We start from the raw sequence: 12,997 nt of genomic DNA, 5'->3' as shown, positions 1-12,997 counted from the left end.
TACAGTAGCTATTACAGTGAAAGAATACCATGCTATTGTTTGAGAGTGAACAGTTATGAACTTGAAATTGTATTAATAAACCAATTAGGCACATTTGGACAGTCTTGATACAAAAACAGACGTGCAATGGTTCATTGGATCAGTCTAAAACGTTGCACATCCCCTGCTGCCATCTAGTGGCCTGGGCTGGAATAATAAATTATGGTCTTTCTCTCGCATTTTAAATATGGTACAAAAAACAAACAAAAATGTGTTTTTTTGTATTTCTTTGTATTATTTTTTTACCAGATCTAATGTGTTATATTAAGGATTCAAATGTCTGTTTGAAAAAGCTAGCCTTTGCTTTCCTAACTGCCTGTGTATATTGGTTCCTAACTTCCCTGAAAAGTTGCATATCATGGGGGCTACTCTATGCTAATGCAGAACGCCACAGGATGTTTTTGTGCTGGTCAAGGGCAATCAGGTCTGGAGTGAACCATGGGCTATATTTGTTCCTGGATCTATTTTTATTTTTTGTGTGTTTTTTTACACCTTTATTTAACCAGGTAGGCAAGTTGAAAACAAGTTCTCATTTACAATTGCGACCTGGCCAAGATAAAGCAAAGCAGTCCGACACATACAACGACACAGTGTTACACAAGGAGTAAAACAAACATACAGTCAATAATACAGTATAAACAACTCTATATACGATGTGAGCAAATGAGGTGAGATAAGGGAGGTAAAGGCAAAAAAAGGCCATGGTGGCAAAGTAAATACAATATAGCAAGTAAAACACTGGAATGGTAGATTTGCAGTGGAAGAATGTGCAAAGTATAAATAAAAATAATGGGGTGCAAAGGAGCAAAATAAATACAGTAGGGAAAGAGGTAGTTGTTTGGGCTAAATTATAGGTGGGCTATGTACAGGTGCAGTAATCTGTGAGCTGGTCTGACAGTTGGTGCTTAAAGCTAGTGAGGGAGATAAGTGTTTCCAGTTTCAGAGATTTTTGTAGTTTGTTTCAGTCATTGGCAGCAGAGAACTGGAAGGAGAGGCGGCCAAAGAAAGAATTGGTTTTGGGGGTGACCAGAGAGATATATCTGCTGGAGCGTGTGCTACAGGTGGGTGATGCTATGGTGACCAGCGAGCTGAGATAAGGGGGGACTTTATCTAGCAGGGTCTTGTAGATGACATGGAGCCAGCGGGTTTGGCGATGAGTATGAAGCGAGGGCCAGCCAACGAGAGTGTACAGGTCGCAATGGTGGGTAGTATATGGGGCTTTGGTGACAAAACGGATTGCACTGTGATAGACTGCATCCAATTTGTTGAGTAGGGTATTGGAGGCTATTCTGTAAATGACATCGCCGAAGTCGAGGATTGGTAGGATGGTCAGTTTTACAAGGGTATGTTAGGCAGCATGAGTGAAGGATGCTTTGTTGCGAAATAGGAAGCCAATTCTAGATTTAACTTTGGATTGGAGATGTTTGATGTGGGTCTGGAAGGAGAGTTTACAGTCTAACCAGACACCTAGGTATTTGTAGTTGTCCATGTATTCTAAGTCAGAGCCGTCCAGAGTAGTGATGTTGGACAGGCGGGCAGGTGCAGGCAGCGATCGGTTGAAGAGCATGCATTTAGTTTTACTTGTATTTAAGAGCAATTGGAGGCCATGGAAGGAGAGTTGTATGGCATTGAAGCTTGCCTGGAGGGTGGTTAACACAGTGTCCAAAGAAGGGCCAGAAGTATACATCATTGATGTATACAGAGAAGAGAGTCGGTCCAATAATTGAACCCTGTGGCACCCCCATAGAGACTGCCAGAGGTCCTGACAGCAGACCCTCCGATTTGACACACTGAACTCTATCAGAGAAGTAGTTGGTGAACCAGGCGAGGCAATCATTTGAGAAACCAAGGCTGTCGAGTCTGCCGATGAGGATATGTTGATTAATAGAGTCGAAAGCATTGGCCAGATCAATGAATACGGCTGCACAGTAATGTTTCTTATCGATGGCGGTTAAGATATCGTTTAGGACCTTGAGTGTGGCTGAGGTACACCCATGACCAGCTCTGAAACAAGATTGCATAGCAGAGAAGGTATGGTGAGATTCAAAATGGTCGGTAATGTATTTATTGACTTGGCTTTCGAAGACCTTAGAAAGGCAGGGTAGGATAGATATAGGTCTGTAGCAGTTTGGGTCAAGAGTGTCCCCCCCCTTGAAGAGGGGGGTGACCGCAGCTGCTTTCCAATCTTTGGGAATCTCAGATGACATGAAAGAGAGGTTGAACAGGCTAGTAATTGGGGTGGAAAAAATTTCAGCAGATCATTTTAGAAAGAAGGGGTCCAGATTGTCTAGCCCGGCTGATTTGTAGGGGTCCAGATTTTGCAGCTCTTTCAGAACATCAGCTGACTGGATTTGGGAGAAGGAGAAATGGGGAAGGCTTGGGCGAGTTGCTGTGGGGGGTGCAGTGCTGTTGACCGGGGTAGGAGTAGCCAGGTGGAAAGCGTGGCCAGCCGTAGAAAAATGCTTATTGAAATTCTCAATTATAGTGGATTTATCAGTGGTGGCAGTATTTCCTATCTTTTTTTTTTTTACCTTTATTTAACTAGGCAAGATCAGTTAAGAACAAATTCTTATTTTCAATGACGGCCTAGGAACAGTGGGTTAACTGCCTGTTCAGGGGCAGAATGACAGATTTGTACCTTGTCAGCTCGGGGGTTTGAACTTGCAACCTTCCGGTTACTAGTCCAACGCTCTAACCACTAGGCTACCTTGCCGTGCAGTGGGCAGCTGGGAGGTGTTCTTATTCTCCATGGACTTTACATTGTCCCAGAACGTTTTTGAGTTAGTGTTGCATTTTTGAATGGCACATGCTTATTTAAGATGGTGAGGAAAGCACTCTGAAAGAATAACCAGCCATCCTCTACTGGCGGAATGAGGTCAATATCTTTCCAGGATACCCGGGCCAGGTCGATAAGAAAGGCCTGCTCGCTGAAGTGTTTTAGGGAGCGCTTGACTGTGATGAGGGGTGGTCGTTTGACCGCGGACCCATTACGGACGCAGGCAATGAGGCAGTGATCGCTGAGATCAGAGGTGTATTTAGAGGGCATTTTTGTCAGGATGATGTCCATGAGGTTGCCCGAGTTTACGGATTTGGGATTGTACCTGATAGGATCCATGATAATTTGGGTGAGATTGAGGGCATCTAGTTTAGATTGTAGGATGGTTGGGGTGTTAAGCATATCCCAGTTTAGGTCACCTAACAGTACAAACTCTGAAGATAAATGGGGGGGCAATTAATTCACATTTGATGTCCTGGGCGCAGCTGGGGGTATGTAACAATCGGCAATAGTGAGAGACTTGTTTCTGGAAAGGTGGATTTTTAAAGTAGAAGCTCGAACTGTTTGGGCACAGACCTGGCAAGCATGACAGAACTCTGCATGCTGTCTCTGCAGTTGATTGCAACTCCACCCCCTTTGGCAGTTCTATCTTGGCAGAAAATGATATAGTTGGGGATGGAAATTTCTGAATTTTTGGTGGCCTTCCTAAGCCAGGATTCAGACACGGCTAGGACATCGGGGTTGGCAGAGTGTGCTAAAGCAACGGGGGGACTTAGGGAGGAGGCTTCTGATGTTAACATGCATGAAACCAAGGGTTTTATGGTTACAGAATTTAACAAATGATAGCGCCTAGAAGTGGAATAGAAGTGGAACTAGGGGCTAAAGGGCCTGGGTTAACCTCTACAACACCAGAGGAACAGAGGAGGAGTAGGATAAGGGTATGGCTAAAGGCTAACAGAACTGGTTGTCTAGTGCATTGGGGACAGATAATAAAATGAGCAGATTTCTGGGCGTGGTAGAATCGATTCAAGGCATGATTTACAGACAAGGGTAGCCAGGAACACACTCCAACACTCAGACATAATTTTCAAGCAAAGCGTGTGTTTTTAGTGAGTCCGCAAGATCAGAGACAGAGATGTCCTGGGATGTTGTCTTGATAAGTGCATGAATTGGACCATTTTCCTGTCAAAATGTAACCAGTGCTTTTGGGTGTCACTGAAAATGTATGGAGTAAAAAGTACATGATTTTCTTTAGTTATGTAGTGAAGTAAAAGTTGGGAAAAATATAAATAGTAAAGTACAAATAACACAAAAAACGACTTAAGTAGTAATTTGAAGTATTTTTACAAGTACTTTACACCACTGCTAAAAAGTGTTTTCAAAGTTGATTACGTTATCCATGATGGGACTCGAACACGCATCCTATCGGTTTGCTCGACGTTCGCTTTATACACCCACCTATCAATGCAACCTACTTCCATTTTATTTTATGTAATGTGGCATACTAATTTGAGAGTCCCAGATTGATGTTTACCATGTTACATCTAATCTGAGACCAGTCGACAACACCATGTCTTCTTTACTAAATGTTCCAGAGCCTTTGGAGCTATGTGTGTGCTCGTCTGTAGCAAGATATGCACTCAAATGTCTACTAGGAAATATATTATATGATCATTCATTCATTCGTTAGCTACAAAGTAGCCCACTTTCCAAGCATACTTCCTCTTAGCTGAACGATGTCATTTCCCGGAAGAGACAGCTAAGATTGGGCCATTCTCTTTAGTGTTTGCCTTGTATGCCTTTTCCCCACCACTTCACTACCAACATTTTGATCCAAAATCACACGGGAAACCCTACACAGTTGGAGCAAAAACAAAAAAACAAACCACTACAACACTAAAGTAACGTATCCAATGGAGTAACCAAAAACTGGAAAGAAAGATAACGAGGTGAGGTTTTATTAGATGCCTCTTGACTAGCTAACTTTAGCTAGTTTGCTTTTAGCTAGCGTCTCGAGCTACCTGACTCGACATCCATGATCCATCAATTCCTGCAGGAGTTCGATAAGCGAACTGCTTCAGATTTATGCCGGATTCATACCCGTTTATTGCGCAATATATAGCTAATGAATGTTTTAGAAAAATATTTAAAATGCTAATAAACGTGACATGAGTGTCAAATGTGTTGACGTCGACCAGATAATTAGATTGTTAGCCTAGCCAGATACTTTGGCTAGGCTAACTAGCTAGCTACCGCCGGTACTTGGACTTGACAAGCGTGCAAACAAACGGCACAACTGCAATAACTTGTCTAGCAAGACCGGATCAATCAATGACACTTGACAACGTTTTGCAGAAACAAAAAATACATATAACGTTAGTATGTAAGGTTCGTATATGAAATTAACATGAACTAGTTCAGCTGGATAGCCAGAAAGCTAGTTGGCTGGCTAGCTAAGCAGCTAGCAGAACACACCTTACAAAGATCATCCAAACGACTTTCTCTTATAAACGTGTCCTCTCAGCAAGTTGGTCATTAAGTTCTACTGTCTGTAGAGAATTGTTGATTGTCACAACAGCCAGATGATGTCTAAGTTACTAGTTATTGTATTGCAGGGAAACGGATTAAATAGTTTACGGTTTATTGGATTTATTGCGGCCCATTCATTCTAGTTTTATGATGCAAAATTACAGCACCCCTATGACATTTCCATGTATGGTTGTTATTAGGTGTTACAAATGAATGAATCTGTATTGTTGTTGCTGTCAGTGCTGGATCTACAAAGGCAGCTGAAGGCCAGTTGTGCAAGGCACTGACTGTTTTTTGTTGTTGTGGTCATGCAAATGTGGCACCATCTTGTAACCTTAAATTGCAGGGAACAAGCTACCCCTCTAAGTCTAAGCCATTGTCTTTGTTATCCTCTTTTCAGGCGGAGCTTTGCAGTCATTTACCTCAATCAAATAAACCTTAAACATCTATCGCTGCAGTACTGAAGAGTTCCCACCTCGACTTAAACCTACCTACCGCCTGACTCTACCAAACCCAACTGGCCAGTATGTCCCAGTTCCAGTGTCCGGGTAACCTTATGTCGAGCCCTGCTGCCAGCCCCATGCAGCAGCTGTCTCAGCCCCAGCCAGGGTACAGTATCCCCTGTGCCTCGGGCCCCCTGCCCTCCGAGAGCGCCAGTCACCCGCTCCTGAGCTCAGCCCTGCCCTCGGGCTCAGCCACTCCATTCAGCCCCACCTCCACAGGTCTGTCGGTGTGCGTGCATTGTGTTTGTGCTCCAAAGCTTTCTTTCTGTGCCTCTCTCAATGGACAATCTAATTTTGTTAATTTGTTTTTAGTATCTAACATGGCAAACCCTAAAGAGAAGACCCCCATGTGTCTGGTGAATGAGTTAGCCCGTTTCAATAAGATCCAGCCTGAGTATAAGCTGCTCTGTGAGCAAGGACCAGCTCATTCCAAGGTAACTCAACAACCCAACCACTGAAGCTCACTAGCAAACATGGGTCATGTTCATTAGGCTACACTCACTGTAGCAAAGGGTTTTGCAACTGAAAACAAAAGTACATGTATCTTGTTGGACATGTTTAATTTCAGATAGTACCTTGTAATTTCTGGCCTTTTTCTGCCTACTGGACATGACCCTAGGAGATCAGTAATCACTGTGCTTTTTAATGTCTACCTCCCTGCTCTTAAATACTTGTTAATTTCAATAACAGATATATCCCTCTCTCTACTTCTATCTGTTCTGTCTCTTTCCTTCCTCCCCCAGATCTTCTCAGTGCGGTTATCACTGGGGGATCAGCACTGGGAGGCAGAGGGGACCAGTATAAAGAAGGCCCAGCACTCTGCAGCTGCCACAGCCTTGGCCCAGACAACACTGCCCAAACCTAGCATGAGGAACAACCCCCGCAACAACACAGGCAAGAACCCAGCACACCTGGCCCTGTGTGTGTGCTTATTTCTGAGAGGCTCTCAGGTCATCAGTTGCTGTATCATGAAAGTGTCATGACAAGGGAAATATTGATAGTCAGTGGCGTTAAGTAGTCTACATTCAAAAGAGTTTGATCACCAGGCGTATTCAAGTTTTGGTCCCTATTGTTCTGTAATGTTTGTTTTCTGTTTTTTCTGTGTGTGTGTCCTACCACAGTAGATTGCATGACACACACGGTGGAGCTGAATGCCTTCTGTATGAAGTTAGGGGTGAAGCCTATGTACAAGCCCATAGACCCCTACCCTGGGATGAGACCATCCAACTTCAACTACAACATCAGGGCCCCGGGGCCTTACCAACGCTCCATGCAACAGTATGTCCACTCTGGGGTGGGGGGTGTCATCTCAGTAAAAGCTATACCTGAGCGTATCCTGTCTTCTCTGTGTGGTCAGGTACTACTACCCGTTTCCCCCGGTGGGGCCGGTGTTGTACCACATGGAGCTGAACATCGGGGGCCAGCAGTTCCACGGGAAGGGGCGCACGCGGCAGCTTGCCAAACATGACGCCGCTGCCAAGGCACTGAAGACTCTACAGAAAGAGCCCATACTGCTGCAGCAGCTGCCTGAGGTCAGAGCGGCCTGGGGTCAGAGCGGCCTGGGGGTCAGAGCGGCCTGGGGGTCAGAGCGGCCTGGGGTCAGAGCGGCCTGGGGTCAGAGCGGCCTGGGGTCAGAGCGGCCTGGGGTCAGAGCTAGGGTTGGAATATTCTGGTAACTTTTCCAAAGTTCCAGGGTTTTTCCAGAAATCCTGGTTGGAAGAGTCCCATTTCTAGGATTCCTTCCTTGCTTATTCCCTTCTGATTTCGTGAATCCTCCAACAGGAATTTTGGGGAAAAGTTGGGTCGAACTTTGGGAAAATGTACAGTATTTTACCCATAAGGCAACACCTGCTACATGGATCACTACACCTCACTACACATATGTGACTCAATACTGCCACACAAAGCAACTCCGCTGTAAGACAAATGTTTTGACACAAACTTCGTTGATTTCAGACGAATGGAGAAGACACAGAGAACTTCAATAAATCAGAAATCAGCCAGGTGTTTGAGATCGCACTGAAGAGGAACATGCCTGTCAACTTTGAGGTAGTTAGGCTATAGTCCTGCATTGGCTTAACAGTCATTTAGATTGATCAAGTCCAGTTTCAACAAATCATTTGTCCTCTCAATGACCTACCTTTCCATTGATACGCCTATTTCTAATTTGTTTTGTCTTTAACGTCGTTCCTCCTCCGACCCACAGGTTCTGAAGGAGGCAGGCCCGCCTCACATGAAGAGCTTCATGGTGTGTGTGGCGGTGGGCGAGTTCTGTGGCGAGGGCGAGGGCAAGAGTAAGAAGATCGCTAAGAAGCTGGCAGCTACAGCCGTGCTGGAGGAACTGAGGAGACTGCCCCAGCTGTCCCCCAGCGTGGAGAAGATTCAGCCAGCACGCATTAAGAAGAAAACCAAGTCCATTATTAAGGTGAAAGGACCAGGGGGATTAGGTCAGGGAGTGTAGAGAGCAGTAAAGCATCTTTGTTATCCCAGATGGTAAATTTGCTAGCTAACAGTTAATAAAGGTACTGTACGTCATTAAAAAAAATAACAAGTGCTTCTAAGATATTCATTTTTAAAGGGACGTGCAACAGGAGGGAAAGGAAGGGTGATGAGGAAAGCTTTTGTAGAGTTGGAAAATTGTTTCTAAGGAATCTTTGTTCTTGTGTGTAATGCGAAATATCCCTCTCTCGCGCCCCCCCCAGCTGCAGACCAGTCCAGAGTATGGGCAGGGCATGAACCCCATCAGCAGACTGGCTCAGATCCAGCAGGCTAAGAAAGAGAAGGAGCCAGAATACAGCATGATGACGGAGAGGGGGCTGCCCAGACGCAGGGAGTTCGTCATGCAGGTAAAACAGGCTCAAATAGCCTAGCCTGCTCTTGACCAAATCAACCCCACAGTGCCTATTCTCTAGGCCTAGAGCACTTGTGGAGGTCTGAGGGGATTGGACAGGTGTGAACAAATATGTCAAACAAGACACCCATCCTATCAGAGGGCAATTTAGTGCCATATTGCGTATGTCTATCTAGGCTTGGGGGCCAATTTTTATTTTCATTCTGACCTGCTTTGTGGTCATCAGGTGACTGTGTGTGGCCATTGTGCAGAGGGCTTAGGCCCCAGTAAGAAGGTAGCGAAGAGGAACGCAGCAGAGAAGATGCTGGAGCTTCTCGGTTTCAAAGTGCCTCCGCCTCAGCCCCACAAACCTGCGCTCAAAACGGACGAAAAGGTACAGTATGTCCCCAAGAGCCACCGGAGGCATACCAGCCAGGCAACTGGTTTAGTTAGAGCCTACTCATGTGCTCATCTAGCCAGCAGTACACAGCAGAGTAGTTTGTGTTGACTTGAATGACCGTTGAGCAGCCAACTGACGTGTGCTTTTTCTGTTGATCATGTAACCCAAGGTCCTGCAGAAGAAAAATGGAGATGGGAGGAAAGTGACCTTCTTCGAGCCGGGCTCTGTAGAAGAGAGCCAGTCGCTGGGTGAGTTGTTCAGGGGCAGGGTTGGAACTACACATGCTTTGATATGTTCTCAGATTTATGTAGTAGACTTTGCTTTTGGATTTGACTTACTTGACTTAAACCCTTTTGTCTCTTTATAGAGCATAGGTCATTCACAATCTTCTTCCAGCGGGCTTGGTGTTGTGCGGGACGACAGATTTAGGATTTTTTTTTTTAACCAGGGAAGCTTTTACATGGGTGTTCCGTTCTCCTTCCCAGTGTTTTACATGTCTGTCTCTCTGTCGCCCCCTATCTCTCAGGCTCCAAGGCAGAGAACTACCGCCAGCCCTACCTCAGCCACCAGCAGCTCCCAGCAGGCATCCTGCCCATGGTGGCAGAGGTGGCCCAGGCTATAGGGGCCAGCCCCAGTCTGGGGCACCAGAACAAGGGTTACGGCCCCCGGACCAACCCTGCCAAGGTGTGTGTGTCAGTGTCTAGTGTGCGTTTTAGTTATCAACATTATCCTTGATGTTATTTTAGTTTGGTTTCCTTTGTATATATATTTTTAGTCCTTTGATGTTCTGTTTTATGTAAATGTGTCTTGGCATAAAGATATGCAGTATGCAAATAAACATTATTATTGTTAAAGCTGCAGTAGAACTTTTTGGGCAACCTGACCAAATGCACATATAAATTAGTTATAGATCTGTCATTCTTATTGACAGCAAGTGTAAAAAACAATAGATATGTTCTCTTTTTCTCTATGTCCTGTTAAGTTTAGTTTTTGCGTCTTTTACTTTTGGCTTCAAACAGCTGAAAATACAATGTTTTTGGTTATTTAAAATATATTTCACAGCAGTTTTGATGGTACAATGATTCTCTACACTTGTTTGTTTTGAAAGTAGTAGGCATACTATTAGAATTTTAGCAAGCAGGAAATGGTGGAGAGATCTCTGCTTATCGCACCTTTTTAATGGTATTATATTAAGGCCACCCTGACGGCCATGATCGCCAACGAGCTGCTGTACGGTGGTACCTCCCTGACCGCCGATACCATCCTGAAGAGTCAGAACAGTATGGCTCATCTAGTACCTCACGGACCCCTGACCAGACCCTCCGAACAGCTCAGCTACCTAGCCAACGTACAAGGTCTACAGGTAAACAGACGCAGAGGCGTGCAAGCATGTGCGGACAAACGCACTCAGACACAACTTTTTATTCATGTATTTTGGAGTGTTAGTATTAAAACCCCTTTTTTTCTTTGCAGGTGGATTACAAAGACTTCCCCAAAAACAACAAGAATGAATTTGTATCGCTGATCAACTGCTCCTCCCAGCCGCCTCTTATCAGCCACGGCATTGGCAAGGACGTGGAGTCCTGTCACGACATGGTGAGATGCTCTGATGGTTAGACCAGAATCTTGTCCATTAGGACACACCGTAGCTAAACATTTTCATAGATTGGTGGGGGGGGGGCATATTGGACATGTTCAGAATATTACTTCCCTTTTTCACTTGTAACCTCTGAACACGACCCGGATGCTTTAAATCAGATATATATTGGCACAAGCACTAGGGAAATTATGATATAGGCTATATCTAATGTTCCAATCCGGTCCACAGGCGGCCTTGAGTATCCTGAAATTACTGTCAGAGCTGGACCAGCAGCAGCACCAGCAGCAGACCAATGACAGGACAGGGAGCGGACCAACCTCTGGGTAAGACCACGTGTCTGATGGGTCAGATGTGGACCAGTACGAGAACACTATTACGGTTGAATAATAAATTTTTTTCATAGGGTTGCAAATCTGGGAACCTTTATAAAGTTTTTCAGAAATCCTTGTTTCCCTCCAACTGGAGAATTTGGTCTGTATGACTTGGTAATGCTGATCTGTCTTGTGTTGCTTCTGTAGGTGTGGCAAACAGGACATGGACGGCTGCGACTCTCTCATCATCAAACAGGCTAACTCAAGCAACTTGGGACAACAGACTCTGGATGGCACTGTGTAGACAGACGCACACCATTGGTTGTTTGCAAGAAGCACTAAAAGAAAACTCTGACACTGTGTTGTGATAGGCTGTTTTAGAATTCTACAGGAAGCTCAGGGCAACTGTAGGCTCTAAAGCATCACTAGTGTTTATATTAAATGTTCTGAAATGTTAACAGTTAAACAAGATTAATAGAAGAAATTGTTTTAATTTAATTTCCTCCTTCTTAATGTTGTTTAATTGTACACATTTATGATTTTGTTTTGTTGCTTAGTAGGAAAATGTAGCTGCATCGTATCCGATATAATGGCAGTCCGCTCTGTTGAGATGGAATGGGATAATGTTAACTGTGAAAAGAAGCTTTGTTTTTGAGTAGAAGTGTTTTCTCTCTTTTTTTCCCCTTTAATGTTAACGACTTTCTTTCTCTCATTTTTAAATGTTTTATTGTTCTTTAACCCGGGGCCTGGAATTCTTGGCGGGTTGTTCACAAACATGGCTTCAAATACATTTTTGAAATATTTCAAATATTTTCAGCGTTTGCTTTAGTCTGACTGGCGTGCCAGATGGACTGGTTTGCAGTTTTGCCACTATTCCATTGGTTCCATTGTGCCAGGCAAGCTCAATCAATCCCAACTAAAGTATTTGTAATGATTTCAAATGGCTTTTGAACCCAGGTCTACAATAGTTGTTACAATAGTGTTTACTTGTGAAGTATGTTACCCCATAGAAGGATAGGATGCAGCTAGCAAACCACTGTTGATTTTCCTAGAGTGCTTTATAACAACAACCACCACAAGTGAACAGTGCTTATTTACATTACCATGTAGGACTGGGAAGGTTTTGAGACTAATTGTAGCATTCGTGCGTGTGATGTTGTCTATCCCCACTGAAAGATGGCGGGGCAGTATAAGTCTGTGTTGATTCCCCCCCTCGGTGTCAAACCACCTCTCTGCTCCCCATGGAATGTAAGTAAAACTTGTGTGCTGTAAAGCACAAAACCATCCGTTTTTATTTTTGATTTTTTTTTTGTTCATCTTGTGCACATGTGTTCCAAGAGAAAATGGTATGAGGATAGAGGAAGGTAGATACTTTTTTGTTTGTTGTACTCTCTCGACAGACGTGTGTGTTTCTGGTAAAGCATGTCTAGCCCTATAGGGCTGTGATGTCATTGACGGAAAAACAAACCCAGTCACTCAGTGTTTTTACTGTGACAGCAGTGGATGTTTAAGCCAAACAAACGGCTGACTTATTATTATTATTATTGACCTGTCAAACACATGGTACAACCACCATGTCCTGCAAGACTTCATTGCTGGCCAATGACCATTACTTCCATTCCATCACATGCAATCAGAGGACCACCAATCACAGGTGTCACACACATAACCTTTTCACACTATTGTGCTGGCTCAGATGTTTTCTTTTCACATTGTCCTCCGGGGTTGCTTAAAGCGAGCTGAACAGGACCGATGGCGCCAGCCTGCTTTTAAACCAGTCAAGGGGAATGGTTGGCGATGCCCTTAAACCACCTGGGAATAACTTAAGTGTTACAAAAGCAGACTGACCTTATGTTGGGCCATACTCACAGGAAGGCCAACGGTCACAGTATTACAGTTAGGGTCGGCAGAATAGTTTGGGAGAAGAAAGCGTGGCCATTTTATTTCCCCATTAAGTATTTGTCTATCCACTCAAGGTTTGTTCCCCGGACACAGTTTAAGCTTCTTCC

The 12,997-nt window shown here is 44.4% G+C and overlaps 1 protein-coding gene across 2 annotated transcripts; it reads left to right on the top strand.

Annotated features, from left to right (window-relative positions):
* Positions 1 to 4,545: 4,545 nt before the first annotated feature.
* LOC118388799 (double-stranded RNA-binding protein Staufen homolog 1-like) lies at positions 4,546 to 12,272 on the top strand. 2 transcript variants are annotated; one of them, XM_035778273.2, is made up of 16 exons: positions 4,546 to 4,764; positions 5,745 to 6,066; positions 6,160 to 6,281; positions 6,591 to 6,741; positions 6,972 to 7,125; positions 7,205 to 7,379; positions 7,804 to 7,896; positions 8,054 to 8,272; positions 8,550 to 8,693; positions 8,925 to 9,071; positions 9,247 to 9,325; positions 9,604 to 9,761; positions 10,273 to 10,440; positions 10,551 to 10,673; positions 10,906 to 11,000; positions 11,196 to 12,272. In XM_035778273.2, the coding sequence occupies exons 2-16, from the start codon at positions 5,871 to 5,873 to the stop codon at positions 11,290 to 11,292; spliced, it is 2,121 nt and encodes a 706-aa protein (XP_035634166.2). In that variant the 5' UTR covers positions 4,546 to 4,764; positions 5,745 to 5,870; the 3' UTR covers positions 11,293 to 12,272. The 2 variants fall into 2 exon arrangements, with proteins under 2 accessions (XP_035634166.2, XP_035634164.2); XM_035778271.2 differs by having other exon boundaries at positions 6,969 to 7,125.
* The last annotated feature ends 725 nt before the right edge of the window (positions 12,273 to 12,997 follow it).

The sequence above is a fragment of the Oncorhynchus keta genome, chromosome 10 (genome assembly GCF_023373465.1).
Source record: "Oncorhynchus keta strain PuntledgeMale-10-30-2019 chromosome 10, Oket_V2, whole genome shotgun sequence".
Lineage (NCBI taxonomy): Eukaryota > Metazoa > Chordata > Actinopteri > Salmoniformes > Salmonidae > Oncorhynchus > Oncorhynchus keta.
The sequence above is the reverse complement of the archived record's forward strand: the minus strand, read 5'-3'. Positions and strand labels throughout refer to the sequence as shown.

Coding starts and splice junctions, on each gene's coding strand:
- LOC118388799 (XM_035778271.2), top strand. CDS start 5,871: ATGTCCCAGTTCCAGTGTCCGGGTAACCTTATGTCGAGCCCTGCTGCC. Junction 9,072..9,246: donor CGCTCAAAACGGACGAAAAG/GTACAGTATGTC, acceptor ATGTAACCCAAG/GTCCTGCAGAAGAAAAATGG. Junction 9,762..10,272: donor CCCGGACCAACCCTGCCAAG/GTGTGTGTGTCA, acceptor TATTATATTAAG/GCCACCCTGACGGCCATGAT.